The following is a 27,639-nucleotide window of genomic DNA, read 5'->3' as shown; positions in this document are numbered from 1 at the left end:
TGGCATTGTAGCATATATACCTCCTGGGCCTTGATGTGTCATTTATTTCACAGCATCACTTCAAAGAGATAAGGGCTTAAGCAAATAAAGAGTTAGATCAACTCATCTCCCAACAAGGTAATTTCATCTACAAAGGAAGAGAGTCACTGTGAAACACAGCGTATGTACTCGACTCATCAGCAGCTTGCACAAATGGCGCTCCAGATGTATATCTGTTCAAGTCAGCCCAAGGCAACAATTTTGATCAATTCTAATGTGATAAAATGCTGCAGGGAAAGTGTGCAGAAACGTGTTTACGTCAGCCCTTAATTAAACTGTTGTTCACTTCCAAAGAACCTTAGGAAACACTAATGAGACATGAGTTTTGGCAATTTCTTCATCAAAGCAAAGACCCCTTCCTCAGTCTGTAGCAGCCTGTCATCCAAGTCGCTCCCGGGATAAATGTCACATGGCACTCCAATCAGTTAGCCACCTGTTAGTAGAACTTCACTGAAGTCAACTAGTGATCTAGGGCAAGCTCAAACAGCCACCTTAACACCTGCCTGTCTGGGACACCTGCTCCTTTTTCACATATAGTAGAGCAATATGTTAGCTTTTCCAATATGCTCGAGTAGATTAAGGTTACAAATCAGACTTCTAAAGCCTACATAGAAAACATATCATTTTCTTTTTTGAAAAATTTCTTTTCTTCCCTATAGTAACACAATTTTTAACAATTTCAAATTAATTATGTAAGAACACACAAGAATTCTTGAATTTCTGGAAGCTATTATTTTCAGCATACCATATCACTAAATTAAAATGTATTAACTGTGCCAGGCCTAGGATTTAGGCCTGTTTCTAGGATAGAATAGTCCTATTTCTATCTGGTTAACAAAGAAGCAAATTGCTTCAAAATGTTTTAAAAGTCCAATTCTTTTACATATTCCTAAGTTGTCTTCCTTATTTGCATGTCATACTTGTAACTTGTAAACAAGTCTAAATGAACCCTAGAGATACAAGTCACCATTTGCTGGCTACTTTTATTCTCCGGTATTTAATGTTAAGGTTTGTCTTATTGCTAAGTGCTTATAAAGCTATAATCATTGTTAAAAATATCTAAATATCTTCATTTTTCACATTATCAAGTTGCTGAACAATTTACAGGATTCCTCTTTTTCCTTTCTATCTTTTATTATTTTGCAAATTTCATTTATTTATTTAATTATTTTAGAGACAAGGTCTCACTCTGTTGCCCAGGCTGCGGTGGCACAATCATGGCTCACTGCAGCCTCAAACTCCTGGTTTAAAGCGATCCTCCCTTCTCAGCCTCCCGAGTAGCTAGGACTATGGGCACACAATCACACCCAGCTAATTTTTAAATTTTTAGTAGGGACAAGGTCTGGCTATATTGCCCAGGCTGGTCTAGTCTCCTAATCTCACGAGATCTCCTGCTTTGGCCTTTGAAAGTGTTGAGATTATTGGCTTGATTCATTGCACACGGTCTTCTTTTTTCCTTTCTCCCTTTTTTTCTTCGTCGTTGTCGTTTTTTTTGTTTTTGTTTTTTGGTTTTTTTTGGCAAAAGAAAACTCAGAGTGTATTGAAAACAGTTACAAAACTTCTGTTAACTTTGACCCTCTGGTATGATATTGACCAGAGGAGTTTGAAAGAGCATACATAAAGACACTTAGCTTAGAGACAGTCCAATGGCTGGGATTGACAAGTTTTATCAAGTTGATACACCCTCATAATTTTCAAAGTTCTTCAATTTTTGGACTTTTGAAAGTATTCGACTATCACAGATTTTTTAAAAAATAGTTTTATAGATATACAAAAACTCGGAATATTGAAAACCTCTTCAGAGACCAAATTCATTATTGGGTGAAGGCAAAGGTGGTCAACACATCCATCACTCCACGGAAACTCTGTCAAGCAATACAGCACTGAAAGCGAAAAATTAGCTTTAGCTTAACTGGGATATTTCTGTTTTCCATTAAAATGTTGGGTGGAAGCTGGAAGACAACATGAAAAAGAAATGAACCATCTGCATAAAATAATAATGTTATTTAAAATAAATAAGGTAGTAAATGAGAGGCTACCAAATCAAGTCTGTGGGATGAGTTTTGTAGCTGAAATCTGACATTTTTACTTCAGGCCACAAATCCAGAGTCAGTCCTGAGACAAGGAAAGAGTTTGGGCTCTGTTCCCAGAGGACAAGGAGAAGGCAGAGAAGATGATTGCCAACTGAAAGCTAAAAAGATCACAATTTCTCAGCCTCTGTTTTTGCCCTGGGATAAACAGTGTTGAGGAGAGGAAAGTGTCCAGGTTATTTACAACTGTATGAGTGTCATGTAGAATAAGACAACTATTAAGGCCAGATTGGGGCAGCATCTAGCCTGCCAGATACTTAAGATCCCAGCCCAAAGCTTTGATGTATTTATTTCTAAGGATCTCCGTGTAGAGAATGACAGCAATCCTTACTTTAACAGGTTTTACCTAAAAAGTAAAGGACTGATGATGGGTGACGGAGTGTGTCCTGGAGGAGGAAGAAAGGAGAGAGAGACCAAGTAAGCTCTGCCTTTACTTGAAAGCTTTGTACAATCCTTTGTACAATACCCTCTCAATTTCTCCATTTTCTTCACAAATGGAGCTATCCTGGCTCATAGGGAGAAGATATATGGTGTGTTCCTTGATGGTTTAAATGACATATAAATGATAAAAAAGAGGTGCATGGGTAAAGTCACAGGGACATAAAGAATGTTCTATAAATTTCTATCAGAGGACATGCTTCGAAATTGTTTATAGAGCCATGTGCTACATTGAAATTATTACAGCTTATAACAACGGAGTTAAGCCACTCAGGCACTGCTCTAAGGAATGTAAATTGATAAGATCTAAGCCAATATTTACCAACAGCCTTAGACATTGATATAAGATTTAACTTAGTAATTCTACAGTAGGAATGTATTTATTCCTGTAGCAAAATTTCATTGAACTTCTATTTGGTGACTTCATGCCAGGCAGTATGCTAAGGACTGGGGTCAGTGAAAAGAACTAGACAAGAATCACCTAATCAGATTAGGCACAGAGTTACATGCAATGATGTTTCACTGTATCTCTTTTATAATATAAAAGCTTCAAAACTATCTAAATATTCATGAGCAAAGTAGATATTTAAAATTTTATGGTATAGCCAAAGTATGGCATATTATATACTCATTACAAGGTGGAAGACTGGACGAAGTGGCTCATGCCTGTAATCCCAGCACGGTAAGGCCCAGGCGGGTGGATCAAGTCACCTGAGGTCAGGAGTTCGAGACCAGCCTGGCCAACATGGCGAATCCCCGTCTCTACTAAAAATACAAAAATTAGCCAGCCATGGTGGCGTGCACCTGTAATACCAGCTACTGGGGAGGTTAGGGCAGGAAGAGTTGCTTGAACCAGGGAGGTGGAGGTTGCAGTGAGCCAGGATCGTGCCACTGTACTCCAGCCTGGGTGACAGGGCAAGACTCTGTCACAAAAAAAAAAAAAAAGGAAATTGAAGGATATGGTAAAATGCCATTAGATTATAAAGACAAAAAAACTTACAAAATAGCATATATCATATAAGCTCAATTTACTGCAAAAATACGTTCATAGAAACAGAACGCACTGAAATGTGGAAAAAAATACACAGAAAAACAGGCTAGCATATATACAGTCAAATATTAACAGAAGTTATCTTTTTGTGATGGGATTACAGGTGATTTTTATTTTCTTCTTCATATTTGACAGTTTGTTTTTTTAAATTCCCCACAAGTAACTATTACTTTTACTGTAAAAATTGTAAAACACATATTTTTGGGAAAACTGCTGCCTGTAGCTCCACAGAATATTATAAATACTTTCCAAAGCTGGGTTAACAATATTGAATCCTGTTATGTGTCCAACATTACACTGCAAGAAGAAAAGTTTCATATAAGTTTAGGTACTGGATGTTGCAAAACTGTAAAATGAAATGCTTAAATGTAACATTTGCAATTTAGTTGGTTACAGGCAAAACAATGTCTTTTGAAAACACAGTGAAGAAAAAAAGAGTATCTAAATATCTGTGTCTAAGGACTCCTCTAGATGTAAAATTTTATGATTGTGTGGCAAATGTGAACAAGTCCTTCCCACACACTCCAAGTTAACAAAAAGCTCTGAATGTTATGACAAGACATATGGATGTAATCCCACTACAGTAGTTTGATGATGATGCCAGATGATTCAAAAAATAATTAGCTGCCATGTTAAGAAAGTATCTCCTTATATATATATTTACATTTATCACACTCTAAAATAACACTGGAAAAAATGGCAAGCTACATTAAGAGGAGATAAGATGTCATCTTCAATTAGATTTCTCAACCATTTTTTAAAAATTTATGAAATCAGTTCCTTTTCAAACGAGAAAGTATGGTGGTCTTCGTGTTAAATAAATGAAATTCTTACTTTATTGAGTTATTTAATCTTAATTACACGAGCATATTATTGTATTCCTCAGTAAAGTAAAATATTTTCTAATAGTTTAAGTGTCTCTTGCCATATATTTTAACCCAAGCACAGTTAAGTAGCATGTTCCTACAAGTCTCTATTTTATCACTTCTCTATAAAAAAGGTCTTGAGGCTACACCTACACCCAATGCAAAGTTAAAGCTCAAACCTCTTTGAAGCTCACAAACACCTTCCAGAGACATTGAAAAAAATCCTTTGAATAATGAAGAACAGTGCTAAAACAATGAATATGGAATAAATGAAAACTACTTTTTAAAAACACTTCAAAATGCTTTTGCCCACTAAGCAATTTCATTTCAACAGACAGACAATGATAAAGTGTCTTGAGTAATGTGTGTAAACCTAATTTGAAAGAGAGAAAAAACATCAAACAATTATGCAGGACTTGGAGCATATTTTAGTCGCTTATTAAACATTGGCATAGGTAAATAGCTGCTATTCACCATGCCTCTCGGGAAAACCTCTTGGCTATGGAGGCTTATTAGTGTTAAGCATCTGAGAGCCATGGGCTATAAAATAAAATCAATACCATAACCTTAACTGTAAAAGTCAGAAAGATACTGGAAGAGTTCTAATTTAACAAGATTACAGATGAGTTTTCAGAGGAGAACATTTGGGGAAAAGCCATGCATTTAAAAACATTTATGCTACAAGACATCGCAAGGATTTTGTTGTTACTAATGCTGTTATTATCCACGCTGGTAACGGTTAGGGTTGATTTAACTGATGTGTTACTTTAGTGGATTTACAGGAAAGTCCTATAAATGATCTGGAACTTACTTCAAATAAAATCATTAAACTGAGGTAGTAAACTAATTGCTTGAGAACAATTATGATTTGATGTGATTTAGTGTGGTAGAAAAAGAATTACAAAAATTTTAAGGTCATCAGTTCAGCAGTTCAATGCAAATATGATTACTTTGCACAATATTCTGTTTCTCTTAATGGAAAAGTAGTCAAAATTGGTATAAATTGTAGTGTTTAAGTTCAACCTAAATCTATATATTTTTTTCCTCCAACAAATGTAAATGAAGAAAAAAAGAACATTCTGTCAATGAAATTACTATGATGGCATATTTATTATCCTAATGGTTTTAGAAATCATGTGAAATTCATCAGTAACAAAACCTCTATTTAGTAATGGACCAATTACATTTGTGAGATAATGTCAATGAAACCGAATATTGTCACAGGATAATGGTCTCCCATTGCTACATCCCTAGTCATTTAGAGAAAATAAATGTTGCCGTCTGGCTGAGTCATTTGTTTTCAAAGTAGGAGACACTGATTCCATAACAAGGTTCTGTTATAATAATTCAATCTCTATCAATCATTTGTTGCACCAGAATGGTGCAGGACAGGACATGCATTTGTGAGAACTGCGCATTCCTCAGGTGTAAAGCAAAATATATGGGCCTCCAAGCACATAAGTAGCCCAATTATTGTTATTCAATGAGAGTGTTTAAAATGAACACTTAAAAAATAATTTAAGAAACAGAAAACTTTCTGAATTTTCCAAAAGATCCATGTTAATGACGACTTTGAAAAGACTCAAGTACTGAAGATCTTCAAATTCTTTGACTCCAATAGATTCAAAATCTAAAATGTTAGAACACAAAGAAACCTTAGTATACAACTTTGTTATTTTACAGATGGGAAGACTCAAGATTTACTGAAGTTAAGTGATTTGTCTAAGACCACGCCAATATTTAGAGTTTCCTAATCACAATTACAGTGCGCTAGGAATAAGGCAAAAAGACTAGAACAGAACTAAAAGAAAACATATATTTGATAATAAATATATACTTAATTTTTATATTTTGACAAATATAGCTCATTTTAAACTGGCCATATATCACACACTTCTACTAAAGACATTCTGGAACTTAGGATTATTTATTAATATCTTATTAAATGGAAAAGTGATTTTTAACCTGATTTTAGTGCAAGGACTACATGCATGAATCTCCGAGGAGTCTATGAGCACCTATGAAGTTATGTGCATTTAATGTATTGAAGTTTCATGCATTAAAAAATATTGTAATAGAGGTTTTATAATTAGTTTGCAAAATCATAAACATAGTATCTCAATGACTTATTTGGGACACAGTATTATATAGTAATAATGAGCATGGGTTTCTTCAGCTAGACAGACAGGGGCTCCCATTCTACCTCTGCTACTTATGATCTGCATGATCTATGTCAAGTTTGTTAAGCATTGTAATGATCAGTTTAGTGAGCTGTAAAATGGGGTTTCTATCAGGTTTAAAAGAAAAATAGATACAAACTTAGCCATGCACCTGACAGAAAGGGCTCAATAAATAAATGACAACCACAAATGGCAATAGAATCTTGTTTTCCTTGTTTCATTTACATGTGCTTTTTGAAGACAGTTTTTAAATTTACATGCTTTCTTCAATAAATAAATGATATAGAAAAAGCAGGAGAGTCACCAGTATAGTCTAAAAAGAAGGTGAAAATACAAACATAATCTATGGACTAAATTTGAGTCCTGATTCAAACAAGACAACCTTTAAGATATTCTAGGGAATTTAAACATGGATTATATGTTAGATTACATTAAGAAATTAATGTTATATTTGTTAAATTGATAATAGTACTGTGATTATGTAAAAAAAAAAAAAAAGTTCATTGTTCAAAACACTTAGATCTATTTACAAGCAAAATGCCAGATATCCGGGATTTGCTTTAAAATACTTTTAAAAACCGGGAGACAGTAAATGCGATAAGACTGGCAAAGTGTTAGTAACTGTTGAAGCTGGGTGATGGTACATTGAGGTTCACTTTACAATTGTACTTTCAATATTCTCCAGACCAAAAGACTTCTTAAAATTGTGCATTCATTTCAAACCAATTCTTCCCCACATTTATTCTTCAAAAGCATTCATATCTTCAGTTTATTTTAGTACAAAAAATTTTAATCCTGGCATTAATAATAATAGTTGATTTATGTGTGTGTGTGTGTGTGTGTAAAATTTTACCATCTCAAAATTTTGTTTTGAGAATTCTTTCAGAACCCTGAAAACTCACAAATTCATCTCTATTTTCTCATTCTAGTTCTGTTAGGTCTAACAGTGTCTTCCTTAAGCTTCCCAAGAAAAATGTCCCTCTACCAAGACTTGTGAAGCAGTGTTTAAAATCTCCTAGGCCATTTGTAAGTTTACATACTGATTCCCTAGGCAGGCTTAGGAACAGAAAAAGAAAAAAAATCCCTTGAACAAAGATCTAGGCTCTGCCATTCATTACTTGGGACAGGACAGCCTCTCTGATCCTTGGACTACTTAGCTGTGAAACAGGAGCTTGAATTATGTCTCACTAATGATTCTAATAATTTGTGATCTGTACCTGAAAAATCAATTGCTTATTGTATATGACATTGGAAGTCTTATAATTGAAATGACACGGGCTTTCCAAACTACGTCATAATAAGCTTAAACATGAACTCAATATGTAAAAAGATTTCAAATAAAACCTTTTCTCATGCGGAGAAACTTTGTATGGCACACTATGATATTATCTCCCACGGGTTTCCCACTTCCCTATTTTAAGCTGTGTTCCATCAAGCTAGAAACCCAGTATTAAATAGAAAGTTGTTATTTTTTTCAAACTAATTATCTATTGTGGTTTTTCTGCAAAATGCTGTATTTTCAAATCTTTAAGCCTCCAGAGCACAGAAATATGAGCACGACTTTTCCATATTAATCAGTACCAGCCCTGCTAACATGTATGCAAGTTTACCCCATCCAAAATGCTATTCTTGATTAGAACATATGAAGGGGGAACAAACATTCGCCAATTAGGAGGCAATGTGGGGAATTCTGATGAAAGCCTTCACCAACAATTTATTGTTTTCCTTTCCATTTTGAAGAAGCTCATGTTGTGATTTTTCAATCACAGCAGCGTAGTTGAAGACGCATTCCTCTTCAGGGTGGAAGCATCCTTGAAGTTTGCTTTCCAATGTCAGGGTAGTACCTGGAAATTCACTTAGAGTTCTTTACTTTCAATATTTTCCATAAAAAGAAGCTAAACAAAGAAACTTAAAAATTGGGCTTGAACATCAAATCTAAACCAGCTCTCCTTCACATTCATCCATGAAAAGCATTTGTAGCTCTCTTTTTTTCTGGTTCAAAACTTTGATATTTGAATATTTGCTATTTCATCCTTGTGATACAAACTACATGAATGTAAGGAATTGTTGGTGTTCTATTTGGTCCCCAAATGGAACTTAAAAAGTTCTTCCAGTATGATTACTAAGCTGTCTGCACTGCCATTTTCTAGGACTTCATTTAATGTTAATGATTCCCAGATAGCAGTTATTCAACCATTTATGGAAGCTGCTTATTCACTCAGCTCCCACAGCTCTAGAGAAATCTTGAGATTATATCATTTGTCAGACTGTGGTTTGGGCTAGAGCACTGTGTTCCAAAGTTTGAGCCTAGGATTAATGCTCCCTATGGATTCTTTGATAGAAATAAAAGGTTCTGAAGTCACAAACTTAATAAACATGTTCAGTCAAGAGCCACTCCTGGATGTTCACAGCACACAGTAGTATATTAAATATTCTGCACATTCATTTATGAATGAAAATAGCTGAAATTTTCATTACAAGAAAATTTTCCAAATTTAGCTGAACACTCTTTTGTATGTCGCATATCTTTTCACATTCCTAAACTCACAGTAGGAAATGTTGGGGGGCCTGGTGTGGTGGCTCACGCCTGTAATCCCATCACTTTGGGAGGTCCAGATAGGAGTTCCAGAACAGCGTGGGCAACATAGTGAGACCCCAGCTCTACACAAAATGTAAAAATTAGCTGGGCATGGTGGCAAGTGCCTGTAGTCCCAGCTACTTGGGAGGCTAAGGTGGGAGGATCACTTGAACCTGGGAGGTCAAGGCTATGGTGAGCCATGATCGTGCCACTGCACTCCAGCCTGGGCAACAGAGGGAGAAAAAACAGAAATGCTGGCCTCGGATTCTGGTTCTGTCAGTATGCTATCACACTCTTATTTACTGTTATTTATTTCCTGATTGAGCACATAATGCTAAATTGCCATTTTTACTCTCTAGCCCCCAGTGTTCCCTTGGGCCCTTTGGCTTAATGCATTTGATATTTAACACTATATCCTTATAGAACTCTAGAATGTGAAAATCAAAATTTAGCACAACAGTTAAGACTACCTTACTAATGAGAATATTTTCAAAATTATCAAAAATAAATCTCTAGGACTTGGAAAGAAATTAAAACTTCAGAAAGACTTAACTGAGAAGACATTTATATAACAGAACTGGAGATTTTTATAAAAATTCCTATTTTTATTTTTTAGAACCTAAGATACCAGAACACAATGCCTAAATATAGCTTCAGAGTCCAGTTTAATTTTTCAAACTACTTTCCAAATTGTAATAATATGCCAATATACTAGGTAGTGGTAGTTTTTGCCAACATGCCACTTTATTGATTTTATGTAAAGATTTACTGCTCATCGTGCTAAAACTAAGCTAGCTCTAAAGCATGGAGTCGGTCCTCTCATAATCTTATTTATTTTAGTCACCGTTTTTTTCTAAATAGTAAGTTATTTTTCCATTTGGGAGGTCAAGGGCTGGAAACTTAATTTATTTGTGTGCCCAATGCCTGCAAAAATTCCTCCAATATAACAGACATTTGACAAACCGTTCATTGAACCAAATTATCTCAAATCCCATACATGTAGAAATTAATAACATTTTACTGCATAAAGTCTTTTTGAATTTATATTTTATCTAAGATTACAGGTTGTTTAAATACTCATCTGGCTGAAAAGCTGTTCAAATTTCCATTTAGAAATCCCCAGCTTCATACTGCAAATATATTTACCATATAATATTTTTTCTCACTAAATGTCTATTAAATGTTTTAGAAGTTTTACATTCAGACTTAGATAAATTAGTGACTATCAGAATGGCAGTGGCAAACTGACCTTATAAAGAACTGTTTTCAATGTTCAAGCATACTATTTATTTGTCTGTTAAATTACTGAGTGATACGGTTCAGCTGTGTCCCCACCCAAATCTCATCTTGTGTTGTAACTCCCACAATTCCCACGTGACATGGGAGGAGCCTTGTGGGAGGAGACTGATTTATGGGGGCAGATCTTTCCTGTGCTGTTCTCATGACAGTGAATGAGTCTCACAAGATCCGATGGTTTTAAAAACAGGAGTTTGCCGGGCGCCGTGGCTCAAGCCTGTAATCCCAGCACTTTGGGAGGCCGAGACGGGTGGATCACAAGGTCAGGAGATCGAGACACAGTGAAACCCCGTCTCTACTAAAAAATACAAAAAACTAGCCGGGCGAGCTGGCGGGCGCCTGTGGTCCCAGCTACTCGGGAGGCTGAGGCAGGAGAATGGCGTGAACCCGGGAGGCGGAGCTTGCAGTGAGCTGAGATCAGGCCACTGCACTCCAGCCTGGGCGACAGAGCGAGACTCCGTCTCAAAAAAAAAATAAATAAAAAATAAAAACAGGAGTTCCCTGCACAAGCTCTCTCTTGCCTGCCGCCATCCATATAAGACATGACTTGCTCTTCCTTCCACCATGATTGTGAGGCCTCCCCAGTCATGTGGAACTGTAAGTCCAGTAAACCTCTTCCTTTTGTAAATTGCCCAGTCTCAAGTATATCTTTATCAGCAGGGTGAAAATGGACTAACACACTGAGCATTGGAATACAACTGGTTTTAGTCTCATCACAGTAACTTGAATTAGAGGAAAAACTGTGACCTATCTCTTATTTTTCCTCTTATATCAAAAGTTACAAAAGAGTGCTCTAAAGAAAAATTTCAAAAAAAGTACATCAACTAGGAATCGAGTCTCTGAATTGACTCAGATGGAAAAAAAATTAAGAAAGACAAGATCTTAATGGAATTTTTTATGGAGGAAGTACTAGAATAAAAGAAATGTTCAACTTGCCTGTTGATAAACTAATCTGGTTCGATTCATTAATCATTAAAATCTTAAATGAAGAAAAACAATATCCAAAAAAGAAAGTTTTTAATAGACAGAGAAGCAGTTAGAAGTTTAGGACCAGGATTTACAGAAGAGACTAAGCAAGGAGAAATATTCTGGAACATAGGAAAGAAATATAACAGTTGTTGGATACCCCTTTGCTAGTGACTCAGTATTATTTTCCTTTTCATTTCCTTCTGTACGTATAAAATAATACAAAGTAAAAATATAAATATTACATAATATAGATGCTGAAATTTAATTTTCATCACTATTCATCAGGAGAAGCAAATTATATAGCCCCCTACCAAATGTTTAACACTATTAAATTATGTTTAGTTTTAAAATATTCATGTCTATATTTGCAAAAGTATAAGTTACAATTCTCTTATAATCAGAAAGTTGTAATTTCTTGTTTTGAAGAAATGACACAAGGACATAATTAATTTATCACTGTAATATGCTAAAATAAAAATACTTTTTCATTAAGTTACTAAAATTGCATGAACATATCACTACACAAACCTAGATTTTGTATTAATATTTTGCCTGATTTAAGAACAGAATACATGTAATAATTTGGTCATATTATATCCTTTATTTTTGCCTACTCAGAATAAATCTCAATGGTTTAGGTTGGTATTTCAGATTGAAAGGGAAAGTAAAATGCCACATATTGTCCATAATTTTGTTATCTTTGATTCTCATATTTAATAAATCAATTTTGCTAAGGGCTATGTCAAGAATAGATTTTAATGCAAATTTAACACTAACAGAATAAGGCATACCCAGGAAATAATTAATAGTAAATTTTACGCATTTCTGCCCATTTTAAACACAAGCATATTTTAATCAACCAATAAATAGCTATTGAGTATCAATTAGTGCAGGGCTTTGTAGGAGGAAATATTATAAATACAAGACATGTCAAAGCTATTACAATGATTGGAGTGGCACTCAATATGTGCTTTAGACAACTCCCTCCATCACAGGCAAGTGTGTCTAAAGAACATTAGAAGATGGACAAGAACAACCATTGGGCATTTTATTTTGCAAATTTTTAAAAAGCAATTTTCTAAGAACAAAAGGACTGCATTGGGCTTAGCAAATTTATAAAGATAGTACTGTATTTCCTGCATTTCTTCATTGTAGTTGAGTCTTCTTCCCACAACGGCTTATTGTGCACATTACAAAGTCTTCAGGGTCTTCAGAATTAAAGTGACAGAGTGTGTGTGTGTGTGTGTGTGTGTGTGTGTGTGTGTGTGTAAAAAGCACACTTGAGAATGAAATATTCTTCCTTACCCTTAATATAATATGCCTTTACAGACTCTTCCAATAAGTCTAGTCATCTTGACAAAAGAAAATCACCAAGACAATACAATGATTTTACAAAGAAAAAGAATGACAGTTTCCCTTCTACTTTTCAAAAATGTTTTATAATATGATTTGAGATTGGGTTTATTCAATAGGCTTAAAGAGGAATCAATTCTTACAAAGTGACACTCTCTATAATAAAGAACACCTACACTTCTGAATAACACATCCATTCCCACACATTCACAAGGTTATTACCATTATAATCTTTTCCAGAAGAATTTTCTGACAGGGAAACTATGGCTTTGTTTAGAATAAGCTGACAATGTCAGTAAAACAAGCAATAAAATATTAAGGGTTGAGGGTTTTGTTTTTCGTTTCATTTCTGCAACTCTGGTAAAAGTCTCTATTATATCTTGCCTTCACTAATAAGACTGGTGTTCTGCCTATCAATGGTTCATTTATACAACTATTTATTGTACTCCCACTATGCACCAAGTGCGTGTTAAGTGGTGGTTACAGTAGTAGTCAATATAGATAAGGTCCCTGCTCTCACAGTGTAGACAGATTTAGACAACTAATCCCATAAATAGCTATATGATTACATATTATGAGTACAATGAAAGAACAGTACTGGGTGTTGACAGAGAAAACTAGAAGACAGAATTTAGATTGAAATTTCTCAATTTAAGCTGGGCTCTGAAGGATGACAAAGAGTTTGCCAGATAAAGAGTTAGAAGAGCATTCCAGAGGTCATAACTTATAGAAAGGTTGTGGGTGTTGAATTCCCAACTTTAAATAAAGCAGTGGGCTCAAGTGCAAGTAAGGGAAAGCAGAATATCACCTGCCAAGTCTATGGTGGCGGTCACAGGCCAGGCCTGTTGGTCATACGAGAAAATTCCCATTTTTTCCTGAGAGCAGTGGGAAGTGACTAGAGGATCTGAAGTAGGGGAGTCATATGCTGTTATTTACGTTTTATAAAGATGATTTTGCCTACTGCCTGAAAAATAGATTTGGTGGGGTCTCTCATGAGGACAGTCTCAGAGACAAAATTCCCTCTGAGGGGGGTCTCACAGTCAAACTCTCTCCAGTTGAGTTTCAAATCCTTGCATAAAATGACCCTTGTCATCTCCATTATTTTCCTCCATGTGAACCGTGTCCAGCCACATGGCACACACAGCCATTCTCAAATTTGCCTCCCCACCTAACACATGGCTATGCTTTTGTCTCAGTTCCCACTGCCACCCCCTTCAGCCTCTCACTTCTTTATTAGTTAAAATCTCAAGGAGATTTAGGTGAGACTTAGGAATTGAGCTTTGATTCAGTTGTGCTAAAGGAGGTACACTTGACTCAAAGGTCAATGTCTCCATGAAGATTTTTCATTCTTCTTTAAACCCCTTGGCACTCGGGTATTAAAAATTTGAGCACCAAAAAAGGAGCACTGAATAAGAAACTGACTTTGGCCTTAACTGTTAAGGCCCAGAGTTATGTGTCTCCTAAGAGTACTCAACATAGAGTACCCCAACCCTCACCAATACATACCCAAGTCTTGGGCTGAAAACCATTATTCCTTTCTTTTCAATTTTTTTTTTCTTTGAGACAGGGTCTCACTCTGTTACCCAGGCTAGAGTCCAGTGGTGCGATCACACTTACTCCAGCCTCTGCTTCCCAGTCTCAACTGATCCTCCCACCTCAGCCTCCTGAATAGCTGGTACTACAGGCGCACACCACTATGCCTGGCTAATGTTTTGTATTTTTTTGTAGAGATGGGGTCTTGCCACATTGCCCAGGCTAGATTTTTTTTAATGCAAAATTATATTTAAAAGACAATTTAAAAATACATGTTTATGCGGCTGACATAAGATCTTACTTGCACACATGCTTATATACCAACAAAAACAGCCGTTAGCTAATTTTTCTATTTCCATGCTTAATAATCTCCCTCTGATTGTGGGGGAAAGCATGGATATGTGTGATGAAATATACTAAATCCGACAGACTTTAAGAAGAGCTAAGTCTCAATCCTTCTGGGTCTCAATACCCATTTCTTAAAGTTATACTTATCCGCAAAGCTACCCTAGAACTGGGTCACAGTGTTATCTAGAAAGCATAGCTAGATTGACTCTGACACAGTGTATCTTACATTACACTTTTCTTTATTGTATATGGTCTACCTACTTCCAAAAGGAACTGCAGGTTCCTTTAAATGACAACTTTCAGTTCCTGGCACTTGCAAACTGCTTAAAGTTTGGCTCCCTGCAACGCCCCATAGAGAGGAGCAGGCGGATCTAATTGAATCACAGTTTGTGGTTCTGCTGTACTCCAACCAACAAATGTAGACAGACCATAATCAGTCACATACATAATTGTGGGTTCTAAAATATCATTTTGTCTGAAGAAAAGCCCAATGAAACATGTAAAAATAAGATTTTGGATAAATTAACTTTGACATTTGACTAATATATTATCTCAAAAATAATTCTACAGGAATCATTTGATGAAAACAATATATAATCCATATTGGTTTAATTATGAAATTTTGACTAAACGAAACTTAAGAAACGAGCCAACATTTTACTCATCTCTCTAGAGGCATCTCCTTATTACTCACCTTGATCTCTTTCATGCCATGTTCGACTTCCAGCAGCTGGTGAATTGGGAGAGGGGTAAAAGTCTCCTGTAGGACTTGGTTCCATATTTTCATCTATGGATATAGTTTTGGGTCTTTTGCTGTTAAAATATGGCAATAGTTATATTAATGGGATTTCTGGGAAGATGTGTACATTTGAAAGTAAATGATCTGAGAAGATCCTTACTGTGAAAATTTTCAAAAGCACAAGCAATAGTATCTCAGAATACTTACATATGCCCCCACCAATATCCTATAAAGCAGATAATTATGAAATTATGACTATAAATGTGAATTTTTTCTTTTTTTGTTTGTTTGTTTTTGAGACAGGGTCTCACTCTGTTGTCCAGGCTGGAGTGCAGTTGCATGACCACAACTCACTGCAGCCTCAAGCTCCTGGGCTCAAGCGATCCTCCTACCACAGCCTCCCAAATCGTTAGAAACACATACACATGCCACCAAGCCTTGCAAATTTAAAAATTTGTTTGTAGAGAGGGAGTTGTCCAGGCTGGTCTTGAACTCCTAGGTTCAAGTGATCCTCCTGCCTGGGCCTCCCAAAGTACTGGGAATCCAGATGTGAGTCACTGTGCCCAGTGAATATTTTTTCTTTAATTAAATAAAAAAAATCTTATTCACACCTATCTGGCAAAACCTTTTAAAAAATCTTCAAAATTAGCTTTTTGCAGCAATAATAACCATAATGTTATAGGATTTCAGCATTGAAACTGACCTCAAAAATCATATTCATAAACCAATCCCCTTGTTTTTACAAATGGGGAGACACATTTGGAGAGACTCAGTGGATTGTCCAGGGCAAGTGAATGGAAGCAGTCAGACATAAGGTAAGGATGTCTGACTTCCAGAAGTGCGCTCTTTCCACTGCACTGTGCTTCCAAGCCCTTGAATCATGTATATGTATGTCTGAGTACATTTGTAGATACTCATGATTAATATTTGACTCACAATTCTCAGAGTATTAACATGATGCAGAAGATGGCAATTTCTATCCATGCTAAGCTTAGTTTCTTCCCAAAGTATCCAAAGTTAGACCTTACATTTTAAATCTAATTCTCTCGTCTATGAGTCAGCAGAAAATTTGTTTGAAAAACTTAAAATGGGGAACAAATTATATGCATAAGGAAGTAATAGAGAAATGTTTTTTAAACCTTGCTTATTCTGAAAGACAGTATCTTATATAAAGTAGTCATGAAGAAAGATCTGTGTTGACAACATACTGATTTAGCAGATAAAATTTAAAAATTACTACTCACATTTTAAATTTAGAAAAACCAAAGCATTTTTAAGACTTTGATATGTCAGAGACTATTTTAATGATAATAAACCAAATTATCTTGCTACATAATTTAACTATATGAAAATGGTTTAACAAGAACTGATATAAAATTGATCTTAGTTTATAAACATACAAATATGCCCAGTCCCTAATTAATTCAAATTCAACGAACTTTCACTACCGACAATAGTTTAGGAAAATAAATACACAGGTATGCTTTTGTTTTTAAAAAGTTCACATTGCAAAATGAGTGTTTTGCTCTAGAATTCATGTATGCTGTTATATTTAATTATACATATATTTAATGCTCTAGGAATGAGATGGGTCTCAAAGATCTAGCTCAAATTAAAAAAAAAAAAAAAAAATACATCTGTAATCTCTATTCACCCTGACTGACAATTACAATGAGATCAGTAAAAAAAAATGAGAATGTTAACAGAGAAGTCAAAAGCAAAGAGAACTCTCTCTAGCTGACCCCCAACATAGACTGGTTAAACCAAATCTCAGGGAAGGTAATATTTTCATTGGTAACAGAGTGTTAATTAAATTAGTCAAAAAAATCAGCTAATTGAAGAACTTGGCAAACTGTGGTCTTTAATTTTAAGGCTAGGTAAATGACACATTTTATTTTTTATGTTTCATTATCCTAAGCTTAGATGTAATATTTGGATAAAAGTTACCAGGAATCAGTTATAAACCAGATATCACTGCCACAGCAACATCATTTTTAAAGTCATCGAAATATTTTGTTAACTTGCAGCATTTTAATATTTCCTACAACAGGACAAAAATCATATTAATATATTTTCCTAGTTACCTGTCCCCCTGAAAAAGATTTTTAAAACTGCTGTGTAAAACAATTACATTTAATTTGTACCAGCCAAATAAATTTAACCAGGAAAGTTTAAAAATCTGTGTACTACCAGCAAAAATTATTTCCCATCTCTCTTTACTTACCTACCTATCTATCTGCCTATCATCTACCTACCAACCTATGTGTGTATCAATTGAGAATATGAGCAGCCCTTCTTTCAGTTACCTGCTTGGAGGAGAAGACAGCGACCTCTGAAGATTGACCCCCGAGTTCATGTCATGATAGTATGGTTGGCTTGGGATTTCTCCAATTGGGAAGTTGACTCCAGTTCCCTGGGTTATAGGTGCTGAGGAATAAGACAAAGAAGCATTGGGAATGACATTCTTATTTCTGACCTCTATTCAAATGCAATAATCGAGAATCTTCCATGCCTCTGTCAAAGACAGAGAGAACTTTCTTCACCTTAAGCCTCTAATACCCACCATACAACCTGGATAGGACCTGAAAACTTGCTCACCTTAGCAATGTTCAAGCTTGGACATTTGAGGCAATCAGATTATAATCACTGGTTACCAATTTCCCTAATCCTATTCCTCAACCTTCTTTACTCACTCCTTTATATTAGCTGACATTACATGTGTCACTCTGCCAGCTACAAACGCCTTGGAGGAAACAGAATATATGAGTCCTATCACTCAGCAACACCAAACAAGCTGCTTTGCACTACTTAGGCTCTCAAAAATCAAATCATTGTCAAATAAACATAGAACCGTTTCACAAAAAAAATAGCAAAAATTATTATTCACAGCCTCCTAGTTAGAATATAATAATAATTATTAATATCACGACTTCTAATCCACTCAAATAGTAATGTTGATATTATTATAGAATAATAATTTTTGGTTTGTAATACAAAGGATAAATGCTTCAGGTGATGGATACCCCATTTACCCTGATGTGATTATTATGCATTGTATGTCTTTATCAAAATATCTCATGATATTTTATATAATTACATCTGTTCAAATTTGTTTAATTTTAGATATCGTGAACAAATCTGTGAGGCAGCATATTGTGTTAGAATCAGCAGAGTCTTGAGAGATAAATAGCCTTTTAGTTTAAACTCCCTCTGTACTTATAAGCTATGTGCCCTAGTTTCCTAACTGTAAAATGGGAGTAATAACAACCTGACACGTATGATTATTTTGAGGATGAAATGAAACAGGTAGTGATAAGAGCCTAGTGTATAACAGGTGCTCAACGATTGTGAGTTCCCTTCCTTCTTTGCTTTCTCCTCCAAACTTCCTCCCTGGTAGACTCGAATGGTTAGCAAAGATGAACAGTTCAAACTTGTTAAAAGCAGAGGAAGAGGTATAAATGAACCTGTCTGCTGAAAATATGTTCATTCAACAAATTATGGACTGTGTCCATTGCTGGCAGGTGTTGGCTGCAATGGGTACAAAATAGTCTCATATATTGCCCTTAATAAAAATATTGGGCAACAAGCTGGGTAAGTAAAACATTCATGCGAAACATATAAATACCAAAACACATGAAAATGAAACTGTCCAAATTAATGACATGATCCAAAAGTGCTGTCAAATTTCAAGGGAAAAATAATCCCATAGCAGCATGAATTGTCCAAGAAGTCTGTGAAAAGCCATGGCTGGCACTGGACTTTGGAGAATGAGTAAGAGATTAGAGGAAGGTCATTCTAAACAGGGACTGCTGCAGAAGTAAAATCATAGGTAGAGACAATGTGCAAAGTGCAGACCAGGTAGGTCGGTGTCAAAGAACTGCTTAAGAATAGTTTCTATTTCTTTACCTGTCTTAATCAGCCCTTCAAAAGCTCAAATGAAAGTGCACTCTGGGGCTTTGCAACAAAATTCTAGAGCCCCTGAGATTCACTCTAAGCATACGTGGTCTACTTAATCGCCTCCTCCCTCCCAATTGCCTCAAGTTGAGTATAAAATTCCAAAGAGGCTGCAGATTTTTATGGAATTTTTCTTACCCATCATTTTTAATGAATATTCTAAATGTGTTCACTATCCTTTGAATTGTATTTTAATATTAGGCAGGCTAAGATTAACTTAAAATATTTTTAAGAAAGGAAATTAGGAGGTACAAGCTTTATCACAGAGAAGTGACCAAGGAACACAAAAGGAACAGCTCTCTTTCCTGACTAAAACTTAAATACATCAGTATATACATGATTCGTATCAGCTCCAAACTTCTGGAGTATCTATTGGTCTTCTGATAGATTGTTCATGTTATATAATACACTGTAACATCCTTTACACGGAAAATATTTGTATCCAATGAGTAACTATGCCTGATGGCTTGAATTATTTGGACAGCTAAAATGTAGCTATGTCTGTTGTGGCTTGAGTCACACCAAAGGTTAAAAAAAAGTGAGGTAAGAAATCCCACAGTAACCACATGTTTTATAATTTATTATTAGAACCATGTTCTATATGACACTGGAAGTGGGGTACATGCTAGAAGGAGGTATTTCAGGGGCTCAATTGAAGTAAACAATCTGTCTGGCTTCCCATCACAGTAATGGATACAATCATAGACCTGAGTTACTAACAGGAAACTTAGAGGTTCTCTCTTATATAAACTATTTTCAATTTATTAAGTTCATATTTAGGCAAAGATTTATAGTTTCTATTGAATACATATGGCTCCATAGTTAACGTAATTTGCTTACCCATAAATCAACTAGATGTAATTTGTAGTAAATGATAATTTTAAAATCTTCAGAAATTTTGTTTTTTTCTAAATTTTGTTCCAGAAGGATTACTCCAGAGTGTCAAGACAGCAATAAAAACGACAAATATAGCATGTCCTCACTCATACATGGGAGCTTAAAAAGTCGATCTCATGGAAGGGGTTGTCAGAGGTGGGGGAGGGTGGGGAGGTGGGGAGATGAAGAGAGATTGGTTAATGGGTAAAAACATACAGTTGTAATAGATAGAAAGAATAATTTGCAATATTTGATAGCACAGCAGGGTGACTATAGTTAACAATATACCACATATTTCAAAATAGCAAGAAAAGAAGATATGAAACATTCCCAACATGAAGAAATGACAAATGTTTGAGATGACAGATATCCTAAATAGCCTGATTTAATCATTATACATTGTATGCATGGATCCAAAGATCACATGGATTCCATAAATATGTACACATATTATGTTTTAATTTTGTAAAGATAGCAATAAAATAATTTGTCTACAGATTTATGCATGAGCACTGTAAAAATTTAGTATGTATTGTGACACTAAATGGGAGATTACAGAAAGGAAAGTAGATTAACAATAAACATGGCCAAAGCACTAAAACAACACACATGGAAATTATTTAATGACAAAGAGAGTGTGTGAGAACAGCAAGTCTCAGTCAGATATTCCTGTTTAAGAGCCTCTGGAAGAACTTACATCAGATGCAAAGATCAGTGTTAGCGCCTCTCCCAGGGAGCTACAAGAAGGCTGAAAGCTGCAAATCACGTTTAACAGGTTGCCAATATCCTCTTAGAAATGAAGCACCAAAGAACCTCAGATTCTAAGGGTTAGAGGCCAACCTTTAATCTCCTTTATTGTTCTCCTCACTCCAAAAGCTGATCCTAAATCAACTTTTAAGATGGAGATAATAACATTCAACAGAGAGCTCACTATCCTAATGCTGAATAGCTTCATTAGCTAAAGTCAACATACACATCAGTGGGTCATAAGATTGTAAAATTCTAGAGGACTGAAAACACTAGAATACTGTAAACCCTCAAGAAGTCAGAATTTGTGATACACACATAAGTATTGTGCTGAAGTTTATGTTTACTTAGCAAGCCTTTATTTCATAAATAATGAAGTTTAATTGTGTAAACAAAGATTATGATGTGGCTATATTAAAACACTTAGGAGGATAACTTATCAGGCCTTTCAGAGACACCTATTTACATATGGAGGAGAAAATAAATGTTTGCTGAATAAATTATCTAATGAATATAGATAATTAATGTGCTAATTACAAATCAGTAATGTTTGTTATAACAAATAACCTAAAAATCTCCAGGATATGACTTTATAAGTTAAGAATGAATGAATGAAGTATATTAAATTTACCTTGGTTTTAAACTGTTCTAGAAAGATAATTTTCATCTTTAATGTTTGAAATTCAGATTTTTCAAAATATCTGTCTGGGCTTTTGAAGGTTCTAATGTAGTTCTCCTTTGACAATCCTTAGCATAGCATTACCTATAATGAGGTACTAAATAAATATTTTCTGACAGCTGACTCTACTGCCCTTCTCCTAAGAAGGATGAAAATACACCATTGAACTTGAACTCAGAGAAGTACGAATTTAAGAAAATAATTTCATAAGCCTCCTAACTGTAGCAGCATAAGCCTTTCTGCTAAAGAACAGTAGGGGGAAAACACACACACCCCTTCAGGTATCCCCTGTCTTACCTGATGCTACAAAGTGCTACTGATAAGTCAGGCATATTTCTTCCCAAATTAACAATGAAAACTTTCAAATGTTGGATACCTTTGGATATCACATATTCATCTGGAAAAACACATTAAGGCACATTGCCTTGGACAATCTCCTTGCCCATCGAATACATACCCTGGGGCTACCGGAATACAGGATATTTGTGTTTCTTCTCCTACACTGTCACCAAGTAAAAAGACCCATGAGAGAAGTCTTTTGGGCATATATTTATCTACTCCAGAATTATACCAGAAAGGATAAACTACTTACGGTCTTAAACGTTCATGTATATCACTCCCTGCTATACATGCTATTTGCACTGTTCACTTTAGAAACGTGAGCTATTTGAGGAACTATGGTTCAAAAGCCAGTCAGTGATAGCTTGGAGATTCCTTTACTGAATAACAAGACTTTAAAACACTGCTTATCCTTATCCTCAGTAACTCGCTTACTCTGTTCTTTCTGGATCATCATAATTCTTATTCATGACCTCTAAATTTGACCCAAATGAGAAACACAACTTAGGCAAGTTTCAGAGTGTGACTACATCATTTGAATAACATCATTCCAAAGTGTGATGCATTCTATCAAAATATCAGGTGAAACTATATCCTTCAAAGTCACATAAATAAGCTAAATCAGTGAAGGGAGTATGAAGAAAGGAGTCACCTCCTTTAACATAATTAGTACATACAGATCTGCATCTTGGATATGTTTGTACATGCTAGTAATAAGTAAAAGAGTTAATCAAGGTAACGTCCCCTTTGCTTAGGTACCCTGCCAGGTGAGCTTACCCTAGAAAAATCTGATCCAACCTGCCAAGAATGGTGTCTCAGGTGAAGTGGCCAGTTAAAACAATTGGACATTGTTTTGGATAACAATGCTTTCTATCTATATCCAACTACAATCTGCAAAGTTAATTTCTGCATCCCTCTACGCTCTGCACGTTAGTGTGTATATCCTGTACATCTCCAACCCCCACCAAAATGTTAGTAAAATGAAAAAGCACTTATCTACAGGAAACTTATGTGGGTTATCATAACAACATAGAGTACATTTAATTAATCACACTTCCTTTGGTATAAATGGCCATCTATGGTCATGCAGAGAACAGTGAATTAAATGAATACCAATAACATGGCAATCAGAAAAAAAACAAAATTATTTTTGTACAACAAAAAGTTTTGATGATTTCAATGCAAACATTTTAGAAAATCAAGCAAAATATATTCAGTTATTATTTCATCAAAAGTTTTAAGATTTTAAAATTCAAATGTTCTTAATACGTGGTCACTTTTTATACTATATTTAAGGTTCAAAATATAAAGTATTTTAAATCATATTGCATGCTTAAGTAGTAAGAAAACAATTTACTTACTTCTGGATACTCTTACAAGTTCTGATACGTTGAAGACTCCAGATTTTACAAAACTATCCTCAAGGTATCCTAAAAATAAACATTAAAGGAAAAATGATCAACATAAGCAGACAGCAAAAATAAATGATTACGCACTAGAATTTAAGTGTTTTAAAGCCAAAGGTTTGAACAAAAACCAAATATGCTTACAATATAGACTTTAAAAAATAACTTATGAATGCAAATTAGGTTTGTTTAAACAAAAATAAAAAGTTTAGATACCAAATAATCTCTTAGGAAAACTTTTTCTTCCCTTTGTAAAAGTACAGGGTTATTGATGTGGTTTGATTTGCCATAGCCCATGCATACAGAATGGTCTGTGGGCTCTCAGTGAATGCTTTTGACTCAGTAGCACCTGGTAGACTAAAGTGAAAAATGAAAGAAAGGAAAAGGAAACCACAACCACAATTAGCACCTTGCTGGAATAACGTCAAAGATCTCTTAAAACCACTGTTCTTTTGTAAAACCTTCTCTGATTAAAGAAAAGTGAGCTGCTATTACCAGCACCCCCACCCTTGTTCCAGAGTCACTAATAACCTAAAAAGCAGAACTTGTATATACAGCAAATACAGAACTTTGCATTGACCTATTTCTGAGCATCTTTAATATACATTGCACGATTTCACTGCTTTCCTCACCCTTGCTACTATTCCACTGGACTCCTTTTATTTCAAGAATCAGACACCTTTTCTGGCAAATGGTGGTGAATCCAGGCCTCTGGGAATGCCACATGACCCTTAAGTCACACCTGGACAGAGTGCACAGTGGCCATGGTGCCTGCTTATTAGCTGGTCTAACTATGTCCAAAACTAGAGACAAGAACTCCCACAAACAGCAGTAACCCTGCACCCAGTCCACCCCATTCTCATTTATGTTAAGGAAGTGTAATGAGTGTGTGTAAGGAGGGAAGGAATAGCTTATGGGGGGAGATTATAGCCTAATTGCTTCTGTCCTAGGGAGAGAATAAGTTTGAAAATCCTCAGAATTGAAATACTTCTGAGAAACAAACAAACAAAACTAGATTCTAAGAACTGGCAATTTGACTGGATTTTATATAAAGCTTTAGGGCTGACCAAGGAATTAGATTCAGTTCAAAGATGTGAGGCTTGGGTAGTGTAGCAACGTGGAGCACTGAAATCAAAGAGCTGAGATTTGAATTCTAGCCACGGATTACCAGTTATGAAGTCTCGGGTAGGTTATTAGTCCTCTTTTTGCCTCAGATTCCTCACTTACAAATTAGAGACAATAAAAATCACCTATCTTACAGAGCTGTTACTAAGGGAGATAAAAATATAAACCCCATAGTAAACACTGGTTAAAACGTTACCAATAAATTAAGATGGGCCAGTGGAACCTGCGATCAGTCATACACCGAATTATGCACACTGGCCTCCAGACAGTCCAAAATGATCCGTAAATCTTTATTCAGAAAATTTACCAGAACAAAAGGCACCACACTGCTTTTCAACCATACATAGCATGAAAAGACAGAAAATCATTCAATTAGCATATATGTTTCACTGCTGTGAACTGAGGAGCCATTGATGTTTGACATCCACCCACCCACCTTTAGAAACAGAATGAAAGAAGGAGTGAGAGGAAATTGTAAGATCTCAGTAGGGGATAAAACAGGTGCCACATTAAGTCATTACTCTAAAAAATATACATACATTTTGAAGAGTGTTATAACAAAATGTCCCAATTTAATGCACTTCTATTTTAAGAAACTCTTATTTCTTGAGCAATTAATTTTTACCAGGTTAAATTCATTTCACTAATTATTGAGAAACTTCTATGTAACAGTCACTGGACAAGGTGCTAAAAGTCACAAATACAAAAAAAGGACACTGACTGCCTTGCCGGTTGGGGAAAGAGATGTTTTTGACTCTTCTGGACCACTGTAACTTACCATCATATAGAAAGATTTCTGTTGCTTTTGCTATTGCTTATAGTTCATTATATTTTATTTTATGTAGGGTAAACTTAATAAAGTAAATATATTAAGTACAAAAACCTTCTTTATCTTGGGAGGCTGTGGTGCGTGGATCACAAGGTCAGGAGTTTGAGACCAGCCTGGCCAATATGGTGAAAACCCATCTCGACTAAAAATACAAAAATTAGCCAGGCGTGGTGGCGGGCACCTGTAGTCTCAGCTACTCAGGAGGCTGAGGCAGGAGAATCGCTTGAACCCAGAAGGCAAAGGTTGCGGTGAACCGAGAGGAGCCATTGCACTCCAGCCTAGGCAATATAGCAAGACTCCATCTCAAAACAAAACAAAAAACAAAACAAAAAAAAAACACTTCCCTTATCATGACCACAGCTCATATACTTAACTAGTCACAGAAGATTATTTTTCATCACCCAATTGTACTCTGTAAATGCCTACCTTCATATCTTCCTCCTGCAGTTCCCTGCGATGAGACGGTCCTCTTTCTACACACTCTAGTCTCATCCTTCAAAAATCCAACCCAACCACCACCCACTCTGTAAACTGCTCCTCCACCTCCTTCTCCCACCCAGTGGCCCAGCCAGAAATCTCTTTCCTCTGTACTTGCATAGCTCCTAGTTTGGACTAATTTTATACTTTGTACTTTCAGATTTTCTGAGAGATCTGTTTTCAAGTCTTGCAGTCATTGCTGGATTATCAGCTCCTTTAGTTAGGGAAGTGACTGGGTTTTGTTCATCTCTTTATCTTCCTTAATGACTAACTCATTGCCTACATATAGAGTAAGTACTAAATAAACACAGAACAAAATTCTAAAATTCAACTTTAAAAACAGGGTCACACATTAACATCTTAGTCATTTTATTACAGTGTAGATACAGATGGTTTAAGATTCATGGATAATTATACTAACTTTTGTTATTCCCTAGAACTTATTTGCTGAAGAGTGTATTTAGGCTTTCGGGTCACATGAGAAAGAGTAATGATTAGGGTCAGATTATATCTCTTACTTTGTTGTGTACTAATGTGTAATGTTAGGCATTTATACAAAGTAAAAACCAAGGAACTGGAAGTGTTTAAATAGTAAGAGCCACAAAATACTTGTTAAATAAATCGATGAATAAATGATGAACATTTCAATGTGTTTACATAAACTATATCAGATGTAATACATAATAACATTGCAATATGTATGTGTAATCTGAAGTTCATTTCCTTATTACTCCAATGAGGAGTCAGAGATCCATTTACTCCTAAGTCATGACCATTAAGATGGACTGGGGTGTGAGCCTGCTGGAAGCCAAATCATGAAGAAGGGATAAGCAAGCTCAAGGCCAATTCTAACAGTGGGAAGACAGTCAGGCAGTCAAACATAGACAATACAATGACTATTGTAGCTATTCACAGAAAAAAAGAAGACAATTCAGAATGTAGCAGGGTGTTTCTCCACTCCTCACCCCCAACTCCCCAGGTTCTAAGAAATTGGAATCTACAGAAACAATGGAAAGAGGTAGTTTACGGAAACTATGAAAAGCATTGGAAATATATCAGAACTTCTTTGGAACCTACTGGATAAAATGCAAAACACCACACACGTCCCATTGGGCTCTACTCCTGCATGGAGCCCAGCGAGACTTTAGTGGAGGAAGGTTTCTTGAGGATGAGTGGTGATGCCTATTAACCATGTACCTGTGGGAACAGAGACAGGTGAGAATCAGGTAAGAGGGATAGTCTGGAAGGAGCACCTGAACCAGATGGCTGCCACCTTCATACATCTCTGCAGGCAGCACAGCCTTTGCAATGGACAGACATTTCCCAAGACATGGTAGAGTGAAAAAGAAATCATGGATGAAATAGTACTCAGATACTTAAAATAGTACTTGGATACCTACTAGTGCTTACTCATTAGCATACAGAAGACAATACTTGAGGGCTATGGCAAAATAACTGGGAGGATTTTGCAACGAGTCAGGGGTCCTGCAGTAGGATAAGGGGTGAGACTCAGTAAAATATCAGGTTATCTGCTGCTAGCATAACCCCATCTGTAACCTCCAGGGTACTGGGGCCTTTCAGGAACATGTTTTTCACGTTTCACAGACCACCGTAAATCGAAATAGCTGATACAACAGCTAAAGATCTTAAAGCACTTTGGAGACATTCGTATAGTAAATTCCCTTCGTCTACCAAAGGAAATATGAGCATCTCTGAGGCAGAGCAGC

The 27,639-nt window shown here is 35.7% G+C and overlaps 1 protein-coding gene across 50 annotated transcripts in view; it reads right to left on the bottom strand.

Moving 5' to 3' along the window:
- The window catches only part of NFIB (nuclear factor I B), a 452,087-nt gene that overhangs the window by 48,972 nt on the left and 375,476 nt on the right, over window positions 1–27,639 (bottom strand). For all 50 annotated transcript variants that reach the window (XM_045373242.2, XM_045373244.2, XM_045373249.2 and 47 more), the window contains 3 exons: window positions 23,437–23,505; window positions 17,787–17,907; window positions 15,436–15,554 (listed from right to left, as the gene is read on the bottom strand). In XM_045373242.2, coding sequence (XP_045229177.1) covers window positions 15,436–15,554; window positions 17,787–17,907; window positions 23,437–23,505 — 309 coding nt within the window. The remainder of the gene's footprint in view (window positions 1–15,435; window positions 15,555–17,786; window positions 17,908–23,436; window positions 23,506–27,639) is intronic.

Source organism: Macaca fascicularis, chromosome 15 (assembly GCF_037993035.2).
Source record: "Macaca fascicularis isolate 582-1 chromosome 15, T2T-MFA8v1.1".
Taxonomy (NCBI): domain Eukaryota; kingdom Metazoa; phylum Chordata; class Mammalia; order Primates; family Cercopithecidae; genus Macaca; species Macaca fascicularis.
This window is presented reverse-complemented; position numbering and strand designations above follow the sequence as displayed.